Here is a 16,222-nt window from a genome sequence, read left to right as displayed (position 1 = left end):
ACTGTTGGGGTCGCCAGGTCCAATCGGGTTTGGAGGCACCGCAGCATCATGATGACTGCAGACACAGTGGCTTATTCATTAGAGCGCCTCTCGCCTTCAATCTATTTCGGTGTCATTGGGAGTGCTCAAGGAACGTGCCAGAACCGTACCGTCTATGTAGGCCTAGGAAGTCATCTCACTTTAGCCTCCACAGGACACCAACAGTTAACAGAAGATCATGTCAGTGACAGGAAAATCCCAGCATTCTGCTGTTAGATCGTCAAATGAACTCTGACTTATTATAGTCTGGTGGAGAAACAGTCTCCATACCAGAGCATAATATTTCAGGATAGGTGCTTTATGTAGGTCTTTCAGACTAGGCAGAGGTGAGCCCCTATACTGTTCCATGACTGCTGTGTCTGGTCAGTAGACTGCTGGTCAACAGGCTGTTACCACACATTACGTCACAGTTGCATTATCAAATAGAAGAGTGAGAAAAAACAAATTAAAAGGAAATGTCATCATCACAGTGGGTTATTATCGTTCCAGTCTGTGTATGCGTGTGAGTGGGCCAAGCTCACATCATCTTATTCCATACATGTGGGTAATCTTTAAGTCTTACATTCCTCCGCAGTAAGTCAGCGAAAAGTGCCACTGGACACATCCACCGCCAGAGGGACACAGGGTGTTCAGTGGTTCTTTAGCTCCCCCTGTGACATGAGGCCTTTATCACACTGCACAGTCACCTACACCGACCACAGAAGAACTCGGGGTGAGACCAGAGGGAGTGAGACACTTGACTGTTCAAGATACCACCATGGAGGAAATGTCTCCTCTGGGCTTGCTGTAGTAAACTAAACACAGTCTCAAGGGTCCAACACCATAGCAACACACCATGGCGACACAGCATCAACAGACACACCGAACCACAGTCAGCAACGAGTCAATAACAGCCTTGAACCAGGCAGGAAATAAAACAGTAAATCACATAAGCATCAAAGGACTTTATAATTGCATCACATCAGGCCATATATAAAACAGAATAAAAAATATACAGTTTAAAATATATCTATGTCGTCTTTGGAAGCATCCCTGTAAATGTAGGCTCTCAGTGAAATTAGCTAGTAGCAAGCTATGTCCCTTGACTGCCTAACAGATGAAGTTAGTGTGGCTTTGGGACTGTAAATATGTTTAACATAGCTGTGGAAAGTAATGCTAAACTTCCAAGCTTGGGGAAGAACCAGATAGTAGCAGAAGAATGGCTAGATCATCTTGATCTGGACGAGGAGCAAAGCCCAGAGCACAGACAGATACTGCCAACGGACGTGTGTTCTGCTGCCAATGGTGAGCGCTGTGTGACAGCCAGAATACACAGCACTCAAGTCTAGTGAAACAGTCACTGCAGGGATGCTGTGTGTGCTGTAGACCTCCTCATCCTCCTCTAGCCTTTGAAGTTCTGGAAGACCTCAGCCACTTCCAGCCAGCTCCTGAAACAGGCCAGACCCTGGTCTCGGATCTGCTTCCTGCCTTTGTCTGTGATCACCTCCCCATTCTCCTTCACGATGACCAGCTTGGGAACAGCCGTTATGTTGTACCGCTTCTTCAGGTCACTGGAGGGGTGGGAGGGTTAAAGGGTCATCAACTAGCTTCACAACAAGCACTTACAAAAACATTGGGTTTGGATGAAGTGAAATGTGCCATCGATTTAATCTATGGAAAGACATCCACATAGTGACTATTCCACAGTGTTACGTTGAATCATTTCAACCTGACAGCCGCAGGTAAGACACTTGGTCTATTTATAACTCAAATCCTTGAGAGGTTGAGCCTTAAACCTCTTAAACACTGGCGCATGATAGACGCAAACACTTTACATGTGTTAGCAGCCTGTTCCTTTTGTTCCCTGTGCCTTAATTGAGATGTGGGTTACTGCTGTCCGGCTATACAGATCTTTGCCTCTGACAGTTGAAACTATGCACTTCTGATCCTTGATCTTCTGCTGTACTTTCTATACGCACAGTTTCTACGCTGCTTTGGATAATAGCGTCATGCTATTACAATAACTTGCACCCCATTCTACCTGTATTCTACAATGCTGTTTTGACGTTGGTTAACACTGTAAAGATAAAAGCCATGCACGTACTATTTATACTGGTCAGTCCACGGCAGTGCTAGCCAGTCTCCGTGCATATCGTGATAATAGTCCACCATATCGTCGGGTGACTTGTCAGATGAGATGAACACTATTTCAAATTGAGCTGGTGGCTCGCCCTCCTCCACCAGCTCCGTGTAGAAGTCGCAGAGTATCGGGGTGAAGTCGCGGCACGGCGGGCACCAGCCGCCAGAGAAGTAGATTCCCACAACTTTATTTTTTAGGGCTTCTTCGGGATCTACAAGTTCCCCGTCTTTATTAAGCAGAGTTCGTCCAGAAAAAACTTCCACCATCTTTAGGAGATCTCGAACACTAGCTACGAAACGCTAGTAGCTTACTAGTCGATGTAAAGTCGGGAGTTCTTCAGCTCGCTCTTAATTGTTGGAACTGAAAGACCGATATGTTTCAGAATGTAATCCTTTTTATGATCTGGATTGTAGTCTATTTATACTTACAGCTTGTCGTTCGCTCAATCCCAATAATGCGAACAATAAACACGGATAGTTGTTAATAATGCTCCAGACACCGCATGTAGGGTGTTTAATTTATAGTATACACAACAAGCCCATAGGGTAGAACCGCGCTGATTGGACAGATTAATCATGACAGTCAGTCACGTGCCCCTCCCCCCCTCCTCCTCCACCGTCCAGTGAGCAGTCCAAACTCTACACATAGAATGTTCTTAGAGGATCACTTCGTGCTGATTGTGGAGAGAGAAAGCAAATGGAAAACTTTATTTCAGTAAACTAAATGCCATTAGTGGTCGCATGTAAAATCCCAAACTTCAGCATTAGGCAGCGGAAATTACATGTATATTCTGAGAAATCCTTGGAGAGAGAGGAAGGGACGTCTAAACGAAGATGGGAGGGTACAACTGGCCAAAATGGAACGCAGCCCAAATGAACTGCGCCAGACAGACAGCAATCTTAGCATTCACGCTTTCCAACCTCTAACTGTGCCCACGGAGTAAGCTCCTGCAACACCATGACTTCTAACTCCAATCTTTCCAACATGCGTCGCCTTGTGGAACAGCTCAAACTAGAGGCCAGCGTGGAACGGATCAAGGTAATAAAAAAAAAACTTATTTGGAAAACAAGTTAAGTGATGTTACTGTAATATTGTATTAGATACATGTCGAGCAAAGATAGATTAAACTACATTTCTACTTCAAACATCTGAGAAAGTGTTATTGTATACACATCCCATTCCAATGTAAAGCCAATTGTAGCTGATATATAAGTATGACTGAATATGAGGCAGTTTGGACAACTCAGCCAGCGACACAGGGTATTTCTTACCCATCTTGATTAATAAATAAGTTAATGTGCTGAATTGTCCCAGGTGTCCCAAGCGTCTGCAGAGCTGCAGCAGTACTGTCTGCAGAACGCAGCGAAGGATGCCCTGCTGGTGGGCGTTCCCACTGGCAGCAACCCCTTCAGGGAGCCCCGCTCCTGCTCCCTGCTCTGAATCAGGTACACCTCCCCCCCCCACTACACACACACACAAACTCATCTTCCACACTCTAATACTGGCACACACATACATTACACACTCAGCACTGTTCCACTCCTGCCATCCAGTTGGCTGGGTGTTGGGAATTAAAATGTGCTATTCATTTTGCAGGAAAGGACACTGTTCCGAAGACATGGGCTAGGAGTACCAGCAACACAGACCAACACACACACACACACACACACAAACACACACATGTTCTCTAGTATTTTTGCATTATGTCTTTATGATGGTTGGTTGTACTGAGAACTAAATTACTTGTTTTTTTTTTACCAATGAACTTAATATGATAAGCATGTTTATTGTACGTGTATTCATTTGGCACATTTCCATGTGCTAAATGGTTTAATAGTGTCTTAAATTGCCAAATAACATTTTGTGAGCTAATATTTTCCTTAAAAAAACTGCTTTGATATACAACATTTAGTATTGTGTGTACTGCACAGGTTTTTATACAAATGCTTAAATAAAACAGCATACTTAAATATGACCTATTTTCATTTTTCCGTCTGTGTTATGGTTGTCAAAACATTTGCTTTCTGCTCTTTTAGGGAATATGCAGTTATGCTGTAGTCCCCCTCGGCAAGTCCCCCTGCTGGGGATGGTCTGAACCCCCCTCCCCTGCCCCTCTCTTCTGGTCCTGGGCTCCAGACAGGATGTTTATGGGGAGTTCCAAATTGCCCCTCGGAATATTGGGCCATTGGAGAGTGTTTCCTGTTTTTGAGACAGTTAGGGAGTTCGACCAATGATAGGAAGCCATTCCTTCCTGTTCAGGCTGGCTGTGGAGGCTGTTTGAGGAAGGGGGTGGTGCTTCCTCAGGCTGGCCATCCACACAGCTGGCCTACACTCCATCACAGAACAGAGATCGAGCTGGAGCAGGTTCTAATGGCACATTTTGATGGGTAAAAATGATTCTGTGTTGTTGGAGAGGGTTACACTATTGCATCATTCTACAGATAAGTGCCAGGACCTATCTGACAGACAGCTTTCTCAACTAGGCCAGACCTCAATCGACAACCTCAGCTATTGGGAAAAGCAGAACTGGTCAAACTTCCCTTTTTTATTTTCTTATTTTTTCTTCTCTTTTTTCCTCTCCTCTAATTTCCTTTTTTCTGAGGAAAGGAAAAGGACACAAAAGAATCAATGAGAGATGTTAGATTGCCAACCAAAAAGTCTGTCTCAACTGATGCTGGTCATGTGACAGAGTTCTCTGGGTGGGGCTAGGTCCCATTCACCCTGTGCAGGTTTCCATTCAGAAGTTCCATTCAGAATGCAGAGCAGGATTCCATTTAGAATACCATCACCACTAGATGGAGTTCTTTACCCCGGAATCAAAGCTTTCTCAAATGAAGACTGGGTCATAGACCTGACCAAGGCAAACCAGCCCAGACAGGTCTACCGTGTTGGAGAGCAGTGGTTGTGACTGTCTTAGGACTCAGCTTGTGTGTTCAGTATCAGAGGTCATGGGGTCAAGGTTGTCTTTGGCTGGGTGGACTTGCAGGACCACAAAAAGTCTGGCATGTGAAGGGTTAACTTGGAGGGAGGAGAGGAGAGGAGAAAGTCTGCACATGAAGGGGTTAACTCCCGGAGGGAGGAGCAGAGAGAAGAGTGTTGAGTTTCGGTCCTGCCTCTCTTCTCCCCTTCCCTCCCCCCCCCCCCCCCTGCCTCCTGACCTACTCTCACTCAGAGCTGACTTCAGGACATGTCGGCACAGACACCTTGAACGGGCTCTCTCGTCTCTGGCTATCTGGTACTGGTACTGGTGCCGCTACAGAACCAGCCTCCACCTGACCAGTTTGGCGGCGTGGCCAAGCGGACGGTTCGTCTCCAGGATTGTCTCCAGCTGAGGAGGACAAAGGGGAGGAGGGGATCTCCTCGGAGATGGCCACACCACACAACCTGTGTGTGAGCATGCTGACCGGTAAGAGCACACTGCTACCACATATCCTCCCTCATCCAGAGCTCTGTTAAAGCGCAGTTAAAGCTCTGTGAGAGCTCTGTTGAACTCCAACCCTCCCACTACGCACCAAGTGTCAGCTGCAACATGGAGTCTCTGAAGCAGCTACGAGGCAGCTGCCTGCTCTCTGCAGCTCTGGTCCCAAAAAGGCCACATCAACATGGATATTAGAATATAGTGATCCTTAACAGTGTAGCAAGAGGAGACTCCTCCCTGTTACCTGAAACGAAAGAAGAATTGCTGCCTTGATTATGTGTGTGTTGTTAGGCTACACGCTCCCTGATACCGTGCCCAGCTGATGTGTGTCCGTGCGGCCAGTCAATCACTAGTTTGTAATGATGTCAATATTACGTGCCATTCACAAATGCCCTCAGTGTACGTATTTGATCTTGTGGCCAGTCACTCATTCCAAGCATGTCCAGTTGACCAGTCTTTAAATAGACAAACAGAGAGGAGGTGCTGCTCTTTTCTGGCAGGCTGGAGTCCAGCAATACTGGAGTGTGAGGAGCCACAGTAATTAGTACGACTCATTTAGAATGTTCCTCTTTTTAACAGTGGCTGATATGATTACATATCACTTTTGCACTTCTTTCTTTCTTTCTTTCTTTTTTTTTTTTTCTCTCTCTCTCTCTCTCTCTCTCTCTCTCTCTCTCTCTATCTCTCTCTCTCTCTGTCTCTCTCTCTCTCTCCATCTCACATCTATGACCAAACTGACAGCAGCAATTGTCATGCCAGTGTGGCGCGGTGGGGGCAGCACAATGACACACACAAGCACACACACACCCTGGGATTTAATTGCACACATTCCTAAGTCCTCAAAACATACCACAGCAGAATGACCTGAGTGTTTCCAGACCCCATGACTGCTCCTGAACCCTCATTGCAATGTGAAGTAGTCCTCCTCATTTCTACAGAGATATAGTGGAGGGTGTGACATCCGGATCCAGTGTCGTGGTTTGGATGTCCCCATCAAGAACACTGATCCAGGTGTCAGGTTTAGCTCTGGACATCCTACAGCTAGAATGACCTGGAGGAGTGGGTCCATCCTGCTGGGTTATTTGATGACCAAGCTATGTGTGTTTGATCAGTGGATTGTTTTTTTAGGGTCAGTGCTTTGTCAATCTGGTCTGGATAATATGGCGAGTGTGTTTTGATCAGACTGTTCTGTTTGTTCTGCGTCTTCAGCGCTGCTCTTTTGTAAATACTCCTTGACTGAGAGCAACACCACAACCACCGTCATGGTGGCTGCCACCACCGTTACCGAGCAACCTGGCAACCGCACCACCGCCTGTCGTCACAATAGCAACAGGAACAACTGCACAGGTATGTCCGAATGGCATTTACGAGAGCAAGGGTTTGTGGGAGGGCAAATCAACACCTGGCAAGGGGATAGGGTGAATACTTGGAAGAGCTGGGAGGCAAGGAGTGTGGAAGCATCGTATTAGGAAGAGAGCCAGGTTCGTCTGAAGTCTTTGATCCGTTGTTGTTGCTTCTGGAACCCGATCTGCTCCTGTACAACACCAGTTATCCAGTCAAAAGCTGCATCTCAAGTTTCAAACCACAATAGAGGCTTTCTATGCCCCTACCTTTGCTTCTCTCTCTCTCTCTCTCTCTCTCTCTCTCTCTCTCTCTGTCTCTCGCTCTCTCTCTCTCAGCACAGGGGATGTACTTTAAAAGGCTCCCAGGCTCCTAACAACCATAATAATAGGAATGGTACGAAATAGCACTCCCTTCTCTTTTGTCTCCAACTCCTCCTGCTTCTCCGACTCCCCCTGCTCTGTCAGTCAAGACTTCAGTCCCATCATGGATCACACGAGTGTTCCTGGTCCTGATTTCAGAGGCCTTCGTCACTGTCAAAGCTCAGATTCCTGTGAGCCAGGCTATTAATATAACAGGCCACCAGGGTTACCGCTGGAGACAAGAGGAGAGAGACAGAAGGAGAGAGGGAGAGAGTAAAGGCGGGTAGGGTGGATGGGGTAAGGGGCAACACAACTATTGTGCAGTGGTTGAGTCATAATTATTTGTCTGAAACACACGCAAGTAAAACACATGACAACACGTGATTCAGTTCAGATTGACGATACAAAGCTGCCTCTCGCTACATTGTTGTTTGTCTGGTTCCATGAGCAGACTCCAAGGACACAGGCCAGTGGAGCGGTCATTTCTCAAAGTGTCCCAAAGAGCTGCGCCACTACTGCATCCATGGGGTGTGTCGTTACGTCCGGGAGCAGAACACGCCATCATGCAGGTACTAACCCGATGCATGATGATGTCACTGGGAGGGAGGAGGAGCCTGGTGATGTCAGTACGATTGGGGGAGGAGCATGGTTATATCATTGCACGTTGTTTTGCTAATGGCGCAGTCACTGTAACCATTTCAGTTGCCATGGCAACTAGATCTTTACTAATTGCATACATTCAACCCATTACAATGCATTTGTTTAAGAAGCCCCATAACTGCTGATTTGTATTCGAGCAAGACTCCAGATTTACCTAGAATACTAATGAGCAGGATAGGAAGGGACGCAAAGACATCAGGCCATTGTGTCACCATGATTTGTCTTGGGCGAAACTAGTGTTTCCTGTATGTCACCATGACAACCCACCCCCAACCCCCACCCCCACCCCCAGGTGTGAGCGGGGCTATGTGGGCGCCAGGTGTGAGTATGTGGATCTGGGCTTGAGGGTCGCAGAGCGGCGCCAGATCATCATCGCCTGCGTCATCGCGGGCCTCGTCTTCCTCATCCTCCTCATCGTCTTCATCTGCATCTGCACACAGTGAGTCACATGACACACAGTGAGTCACATGACGTTGCGGAGGGCCACACTTTGTCGGGTATGCCATCGTGGCTCCCTTTGTGCTTTCGCACAGGGATAATGTCAGGACTTCCTGTTCAGCCGCAGACAGGGCGTGTGCAGACGGAGGGGGAGGAGGGAGGAGAGCAGGAACTCTACGGAGAAGCTCCACATGGTGATCACCAGCACTGGAACTCATGGACCACCCCCGAACGCAGCTGAGGCCTCACACACCAACACTGTCTGAGGTCAGAATATCTGTTTGGGAGAGAGAGGTTGAATGTGCTTATAAAGGGGCTTGCAGTACATCATGACGTGCTTTCCATCTGAGAACAGCCCTCATTTCACTCTGACATCCATCCACTGTTTCCACTCCCTATATAGATGGCTGTGGCTAGCGGTGGGGGTGTGTGTGAGTGTGCACTCCTGTACGCATGAGTTTGTGTGCTTGGTAATTGTTTGGACAAAGAGATTGCGGTGTTAATGTAGCAGCTGTTGCTGTTGTCTTCCAGTAATGGCAGTTGACATGCTCTGCTGGAGAGACTACAGGACGGACCACAGCTCCACCCTCATAGATGCTGTATGAACACAGAGACGACGATCACAGGAAGACCAAGAGGCCATCCAGTACTATAGAGAGTCTCAGTCTCGGTCATAAGGAGAGGTGGCCCCAATGCTCTCCACCTCTTCATCTTCACCCTGTGACCCTGCATGGTCCTGGATGCAGACCTATAGCCTCCAAGCAGAAGAGGAACCAGGAAAGATCTGGAGATGGTACTGTCGGGACCCCTGACACAGTACTGTAACTGAACTCTCCACAGTGGCCAGACACTGACTGCTGACCGAGGCTAAAGCAATGTGACAATATTACTTGGACTGTTTGGTTGTTTCTGTGAGCTTTGTGAACTATCTGTCGAAAGATTCAGAGACATAGAACAATGCTACTGTCGTTACCTGGTACTGTACTGTTTCACCAGACGGCGACGACGACGACGGGGGGGAGTGCAGGGGGGGGGGGTGCCTGAGCAGGCCGGGCTGCTCCAGGATCAGAGGAACAAGCACAGCCTGTAGTGACGGTGTTTCATCTGATGTGTGGAGACTAGCAGACTGTGGGAGGACAGGCTAGGCTGTGTGCTCATCAGACGCAGGTGAAAGTGGCCCTCTGTTAGGGAGAGGGTGCCCAGGTGAGCGGCCTCCCAGAGTTAGAGAAGGTATACACAGCAGAGTGTGTGTATAGAGCAGAGTGTGTGTATAGAGCAGAGTGTGTATGGAGCAGAGTGTGTGCACAAACTGGAGTTTGTCTCCGACTTCTTGGCAGACATACAGAAGACAGTCGGCCCTTCTCACTGCTCCTACAAGCTCCACAGGACTCTACATTAAAGCATTCACTTCATTCAGATATCTACTTTTCCATCAAGCTTCAACCACTGGTCTGGCTCTAACTCTACAGTTCATTCAGGATATATTCAGTTTCACTTAATCATAGAGAAACAAGGCACGCCAGCAGCTCTCATGTACTCTGACCGCATGAACCTGTTCCTTGATGGGTGAATTAAATACAAATACAAGTTTTGTTTGATGTGGTCCATTTACTGCTTGAGGCTGTTACAGACTGTAATACCTGAAGTGTTGTTCCTCTATGAATGAATAGCCTTTGTTTACAGGTAAGTCCTGGAATGTCCTCCTCCCTCACCTATATTCTAGATCCAGCCATCTAGCAGTCAGTCAGACAGCCAGAAAGACAGACAGTCAGTTTCATCCAGGCAGTCAGCCTGCCATGCTCACTTCCAATCTGCATGGTTTCCTGCCTGTTGTTGTCCGGTTGTTGGCAGAATGCCACAGGTTGGCCAGCTGTCCCAGGATGACAGCAGCCTGGTTAAATAATACCCATTCAGATAAGACTGAGCACCTCCACGCTTTCTATATGGTATATATGCATACATATTTATTTAGACATATAGATATAAAGTATATTTCTAATTATGGCTCAGCATGATCAGGGATTAGGTTGGTTGAAGCAGTGCTGAGCAAAGAACAGTAGCGGTCCACAGGTCACATGTCCATGAGGCCTGGGAGTGGCCCTTGAGGAATGTGAGAGAGAGTCTTCTGATTGGGCGTCTCCATGGGAAGCAGATAAGAGGCCAGTAGTGAGAGTGTTGGTTTCTGGGCTAGCGCCTGTAGATGATCTACTGATAATACCACCATCAAGCCCTCTGCTGTCTGGCAGAACGCACGGCAAAAGAGCCAGCCATTGCAATGTCTGGTGATTCTACCTCAGCCTGATATGAGCACAATGGTGTATATAAGGCTACATATTGTTAGGGTTGTCCATAGGCTCAACGTTTCCTGATTCTACACTTGGGGTATCTGGTTAGATATGGTTGTAGTTGAAGGCAGGATATGCAAGTTTGCAGACCTAGAAATGTTATCTCAAGCTTGAAAGGAGGACCAAAATATTCCATCTCTCCCACAAGACACTCCTCCATAAACTGACTACTACTGGCAGGTAGGTAGACAAACAGACAAGTAGCTCATTCAATCATTGCATTCGGTCCGAATACCATCCAATCACTAGTGCTGGTCCGACCTTAATGATTGGTTGTGTTTGTAACCTGTGGATTTAAATTTACTGTCAAACGTTTAGATTTATTGGTTGTTATCAGGATGTGAAGTTTTTTTCAGCAAACATGACACAAAGTGCTTCTCAACAACATTTCCCACCCTGCCTTGAAGGCTCTGCTTGGTTTAAATGTTTGCACTTGGAGTCTTTCCCCTAGAGGGCAGTGTATCATCAACATCAGCTACAACTCCCAGCCAAGTCCTTTGCTTGATTTCTGGACACTTATTACTGATTGTTAAAGCAAATAAGAAAATGTGACCTTTTACTTTGCGATGCCAGTGACTGGTGGAACATTATATATATATATAGATATGAAAACTGCCCTGAGCGAGATGCCAACACCTCAGGCTTCATTACAGATTACACTGCTGTGTGTGAGTATATGTGTATATGCGAGTGTGTGTGTGTGAGTGTGTGAGTGTGTTTACAAGGCAGGGTACTTCCTGGATGGCTGTGTGATCAGTTTTTCCTGAGGCTGCAGGTCCCCAGTCATCCACATCAGGGAAGGCTGGGCTTTAGCTCTGCAGGCTGAGGGAGGATCGGGACCTGGAATAGGCAAGATAACAGCCTGATTCAGGCATGCTCATCTTCAGGATGAGAGTCGAGACCGAATATCAATGACGTGAATTGAGGAGAAAGTCTCCGTCTCTGTTTCACTCTCTCCCTATCTCCCTCTCGCTCTGTCTGTCTGTCTGTCTGTCTGTCTGTCTGTCTGTCTGTCTGTCTGTCTGTCTGTCTGTCTGTCTGTCTCTCTCTCTGTCTCTCTCTCTGTCTATGTCTCTCTCTCTCTCTCTGTCTATCTCTCTCTCTTTCTCTCTCTCTCTCTCTCTCTCTCTCTTTCTCTCTCTCTCTCTCTCTCTCTCTCTCTCTCTCTCTCTCTCTCTCTCTCTCTCTCTCTCTCTCTCTCTGACTGTGTGCTCTACACTCACTGTCACTCTTTCTCACTCTCCTCATGTGTCTTTCTATATCTCCATCCTTTTTTGCTGTTGTTTTCATCTCTCTCTCTGTCTCTCTCCCTCTCCCTTTCAACGGTCACTTACCACAAATACTTTCTCATTTGTGTTTACATGCTTGAATGGTTTTTCGCACATTATGCAAATCCCTCCAAGATAACATGTTCTAGTGTTGATTTATTCTCTCTTTTCATGTCTTGCACCTCATAAACAAGGAGCAACAGCAACAATAAATGGTAAAAACACCGTCAACAACATTTTACAGCTTCTCAGGCATAAGCGTACACCTGCTAGACTGGCTGTCTGAGAAACAATGACGGTGAACAGAAAGCTGATTTATTTCCCCCGAAGAAGAGTTCAAGCTCCGACACTCCTGGTAGGAGTGTCCTCCCAACTTAACACCCCAGAACCCTACATCCAATTACCTGACTGTCAAAGAATAGGAGGACGGGGAGATTGCTGGAGGAGGAGGAGGGGAGACCTGGGGAGGTAGAGGGGAGGTTTTGAAGAGCTCGAGTGGAGGTTGTGTAGAAACTGAGGGGGAGCAGAGTTTGGGTTAAGGCAGCATAAGAGAATGATTGGGAAAGCGGGGGGGGGGGGGGGTCATGGGTTGTAGTGTGTAGTGTCAGAGGTGGAGAGGAGCGGATGTTGAGCTGGTATCTTAAGTCTTAAACAGCCTTTTCACACGACCGGTGTGAAGTCTGTTCATGAGAGAGCTGCTGGTGTGGCTCGTTCCTCTCCAGCCTCCTCTCTGTGAGCACTGCCAGCATCTTGGTGGAATTGACTCTGATCCAAATGCAGCTGGAAAGCATGAGTCACAGGGTTTGCAGTGGGCTGTGTTTTGTGACAGCACAGTGAGAAGGATTGTAGGGATGGACATCAAATTGATGCTGTGCATGCAGGCTTACATTGTCCAAAAAAGTGACCACACGCAGATTGACTCTATGGCCCAGATACAGTCATTAGTGCAGATAGAGTATTGGAGAGTTAACAGTAACAGTTTATTCTCTAAGCTCCCACTCTACACCCTAATCACAACTCCCATTTGACACCCTAACGTAATTAAAAAAAAGAAGATAATCTTCTGTGTGAAGATAAACAACCTTCTTACACACTGCTCTCGGGATTATTATCACCCTCGTCAAAAGTGTAGTGTAGTTTTAAACCTGACTTACGCGCCTGACTTAGCCATGTGAAGCTGTATGTGTCTCTAGTTAAGTTCAGACACCACTGGTGTACAACCCCAGTCCAGTGAAGAGGAACCTGTCTGATGATGCTATGTTTAGGATTGACATCCCAGTGCTGTAGTCTAGTATGAAGCGGAGGTCATCCTGTCAATGCACCAAATCCCTAGCATTATTCACCTACACTAATGACTTGTGATACTTGAAAATGTGTCCATTCTCTGCATTTTGTATTTGCTCCTGTTGTACCAGTGTCTGGCACAAAATAGTCTGATGTTGCACTTGTTGCAATGTACTATGCACTATTGTAGTTGAGATGTTATTGTTGCACTGTAGTTTCAATTCTGGTTCACCGTGCCTGCCTTGTAGCTAAGATGAGGTTACTTTGCACTGTGTCTTGAAAATGCAGATTGTTCCCTGACTCAAGACCACTGGAATACTGTATACACTTATGTTCCTTGATTGTCTGCTGTAGGGTCCACATGCACTATTTGTAAGTCACTTTGGATAAAAGCATCTCCTAAATAAATGAAATGTAAAAATGTCCTTGTACCATCCCCTACCCACAAATCATAGCTTGTTTAATAGCGTATACTTGAAAACTTCGTAAGCATATGCCATATTCCCACCGATGTAGACGGCACCACTGATACGTATTTCTGTCACTGGAGACATCAAGTAATATTTTTGTTGTTGCTGATTTTCAATAGGTCTATGATGTTGCCCTTGGCAACGGCAGAACTGTAGCAGGACTCATAATCAATCAACAACCAGAGTTGATTATATCCGGCAGTAACTGTGTGCTTACTGGACTGCAGGGCGATCTCAGCCAAGGACTCAAATGTCAGGTTTCACTCAGCAGAGATGGAGAGGAGGCCTCAATTAAAGAGAGGGATTGTTTCGGAAATGCCAACTCATAGACAGAGATTGGTAGAGAAAACAGGCTGATAATCTTTTGAGACAACATATTTGACATTGTATGATGAATTTGGGGAGTGGAAAGGGGTGAAGGTGGATGGAACCAAGGGTTGGTGACTGGGCCCATTCAGGCTTGGCTGCATGGCACTGGAGCGCTGAAGCTTCATCATTTCAATGTTCCACAACAACAGATACATATCAGCACAGATAATCTAATCCCACAGCTACATGATGAGCCTCAGGCTTCCTTACTGGAGACCACGCAATTCAATTAAGATCATTATTATTATGATATTATCAAGTGATTATGTGCAGTTAGGCAGTACTTGTACACATTATTTCCTGTGGCCTTTTGAAGTAAGTGACTGTTTTATACTAGCGCTTCCTGCCAATGGAGACCTTAGTTGCAGGGAGCGTCCACCCCCATGATCATCAGTGTATCACCACTGACCGCACACTTGACCTTGGACAGTAGATACACACCTACAGAGCTGATATACACACTACAGAACTGCTAGATACACACTCCCCAGAGCTATACACACTACAGAGCTGAAACATACTGACCAGAGCTGCTATGTCTGAAAATATTTTGATGAGTTATGAGTAATGACGGTAGTGGTGAGAGAAGCTCTGCCGGGACTAGACCCACGCTGGTTGTGTGGGTCATGATCATCATGATCTGTGTGTGCATGCGTTTCTATGGGAGGACACGTGTAAACACTGAGACGAAACCTGTGTGTGAAAGCCGACGCGCACTCAATCTACAAACTCAATTTCCCAGGCACCGATGCGGCCGCTACGTCATAGGAAGGACTTTGACATGAGAATTTTCTGTTGACGATTAGTTGTTGTTCTGCAAAGGTAAGAACAGGACTGAAATGTGTAGTTTTGATAACGTTAAATATGTTCGACTCTCGCATTGTGATACAGTCATGTATGTTCCTTGGCATCAACAAATTACAGTTGTGCAGTACAGTGTCTGCAACTTGCTAAACTGCAAGCTATGTGAACTATAACCCATATAGTAAAGTGGCTATCTACCTTCTGCCTCTGCTCTACTCTAAACTACGTTCACATAGTTTTAATGTCAGTTTTAATGATAGCGATTAATCCGTTTTTAATAACAACTCAATAATTGGTCATTTGTGACAGTCGGCTACTAGCCGACTGTCACAAATGACCAATTATTGAGTTGCTTGTGTGATAACGGTAACGACTGTACTCCTGCCAGTGTGTGGCAGCCTGTTGCCATGGCGCTAGCAGGGGTGCGCGTGGTGGAGTTGGCGGGCCTAGCCCCGGCACCGTTCTGCGGCATGATACTGGCCGACTTCGGCGCCAAGGTGATCCGCGTGGACCGGACCAAAGTAACCATGGCGATGGACACGCAGGCGCGAGGGAAGCGGTCAGTGGCTCTCAATCTGAAGACTCCAGAGGGCGTGTCAGTGCTGCGCAAACTCTGCGTGCAATCAGATGTGGTCCTGGAGCCCTATCGCAAAGGTCAAACCAATCAGCGTTCTTTAATACATTACTTGGAAACATTGACCCTGGATAAATGATAATGAACTAAATACAGCTCTGACCACGCTGGTCTCTGCACTGTAGCATATGATTTTCATCAGACTGTTGTACTTGTCTCTGTGTCTCACTCTGATCGGGTACATCCAGGTACATCCAGAGCCATGCCTCTGGGTACACCGACCTAGCTGTGGATGCCATGAAGGGAGTCAGTTCTGTGATTATCCACAATTAATGATCAACTGCTGAGAGAGAAGGGGTGGTGAAGGTTGTAGGGTTACTTTTATTGCTACTGTGAGATTGCAACAACAACTCACCCTCCAACCCCCCCCCCCCCCCCCCCACACCCTCACCCTCTCCCGGTATCTCTCTTTCCCTCTCCTCCTGTCTGTTTCCGATGACTATATGCAAGATGAAGATCTGTTACCGAGCACCCTGGATCCAGGTGATCAGTAGGTGTGTCTACTACAGCACACCGTGCACCAGGACGGGACAGGGTGTCCATCTCTCCAGCCCCTCTACTCTGACAGCAGTGAAAGCTTCCCCCCTTTGAAAGATTGAAAGCTTCAATCCTAAAACAAAACAAATACGATTCTCTCCCCCTCATTGGGCCTCACTGTCTGTCGGTGTCTC

General features: G+C 46.8%; 4 protein-coding genes across 5 annotated transcripts in view; 3 read left to right on the top strand and 1 right to left on the bottom strand.

Annotated features, from left to right (window-relative positions):
• Positions 1-968: 968 nt before the first annotated feature.
• nxnl2 (nucleoredoxin like 2) lies at positions 969-2,699 on the bottom strand. The gene is made up of 2 exons (XM_084687288.1): positions 2,123-2,699; positions 969-1,589 (listed from the first exon to the last, which is right to left on the bottom strand). Exons 1-2 carry the CDS (start codon positions 2,422-2,424, stop codon positions 1,421-1,423), a joined length of 471 nt encoding a protein of 156 aa, XP_084543414.1. The 5' UTR covers positions 2,425-2,699; the 3' UTR covers positions 969-1,420.
• Positions 2,700-2,818: 119 nt separating this feature from the next.
• Positions 2,819-4,044, top strand: gng10 (guanine nucleotide binding protein (G protein), gamma 10). The gene is made up of 3 exons (XM_084687651.1): positions 2,819-3,196; positions 3,473-3,603; positions 3,755-4,044. The coding sequence occupies exons 1-2, from the start codon at positions 3,116-3,118 to the stop codon at positions 3,596-3,598; spliced, it is 207 nt and encodes a 68-aa protein (XP_084543777.1). The 5' UTR covers positions 2,819-3,115; the 3' UTR covers positions 3,599-3,603; positions 3,755-4,044.
• Positions 4,045-4,219: 175 nt separating this feature from the next.
• On the top strand, positions 4,220-9,968 carry btc (betacellulin, epidermal growth factor family member). The gene is made up of 7 exons (XM_084687650.1): positions 4,220-4,545; positions 5,331-5,564; positions 6,786-6,923; positions 7,731-7,848; positions 8,232-8,378; positions 8,499-8,644; positions 8,909-9,968. The coding sequence occupies exons 2-6, from the start codon at positions 5,525-5,527 to the stop codon at positions 8,641-8,643; spliced, it is 588 nt and encodes a 195-aa protein (XP_084543776.1). The 5' UTR covers positions 4,220-4,545; positions 5,331-5,524; the 3' UTR covers position 8,644; positions 8,909-9,968.
• Positions 9,969-14,872: 4,904 nt separating this feature from the next.
• amacr (alpha-methylacyl-CoA racemase) overlaps positions 14,873-16,222 on the top strand; it is a 6,010-nt gene continuing 4,660 nt past the window's right edge. Inside the window, exons 1-2 of one of the 2 annotated variants that reach the window (XM_084687902.1) lie at positions 14,873-14,935; positions 15,306-15,571. In XM_084687902.1, the coding sequence (XP_084544028.1) occupies positions 15,325-15,571 (247 nt within the window). In that variant the 5' untranslated portion in view covers positions 14,873-14,935; positions 15,306-15,324. The remainder of the gene's footprint in view (positions 14,936-15,305; positions 15,572-16,222) is intronic. The other variant, XM_084687903.1, reaches the window with a different exon arrangement.

The sequence above is a fragment of the Hypomesus nipponensis genome, chromosome 22 (genome assembly GCF_054491055.1).
Source record: "Hypomesus nipponensis isolate SF chromosome 22, ASM5449105v1, whole genome shotgun sequence".
Classification (NCBI taxonomy): domain Eukaryota; kingdom Metazoa; phylum Chordata; class Actinopteri; order Osmeriformes; family Osmeridae; genus Hypomesus; species Hypomesus nipponensis.
The sequence above is the reverse complement of the archived record's forward strand: the minus strand, read 5'-3'. Positions and strand labels throughout refer to the sequence as shown.

Excerpts from the sequence above, each read along its gene's own strand:
- nxnl2 (XM_084687288.1), bottom strand. The coding sequence starts at position 2,424 with ATGGTGGAAGTTTTTTCTGGACGAACTCTGCTTAATAAAGACGGGGAA. Across the intron at positions 1,590-2,122 it reads TGGACTGACCAGTATAAATA|TGACCTGAAGAAGCGGTACA; the intron begins GTACGTGCATGG and ends CCACCCCTCCAG.
- gng10 (XM_084687651.1), top strand. The coding sequence starts at position 3,116 with ATGACTTCTAACTCCAATCTTTCCAACATGCGTCGCCTTGTGGAACAG. Across the intron at positions 3,197-3,472 it reads CCAGCGTGGAACGGATCAAG|GTGTCCCAAGCGTCTGCAGA; the intron begins GTAATAAAAAAA and ends GAATTGTCCCAG.
- btc (XM_084687650.1), top strand. The coding sequence starts at position 5,525 with ATGGCCACACCACACAACCTGTGTGTGAGCATGCTGACCG. Across the intron at positions 7,849-8,231 it reads CAGAACACGCCATCATGCAG|GTGTGAGCGGGGCTATGTGG; the intron begins GTACTAACCCGA and ends CCCCACCCCCAG. Across the intron at positions 8,379-8,498 it reads TTCATCTGCATCTGCACACA|CCGCAGACAGGGCGTGTGCA; the intron begins GTGAGTCACATG and ends CTTCCTGTTCAG.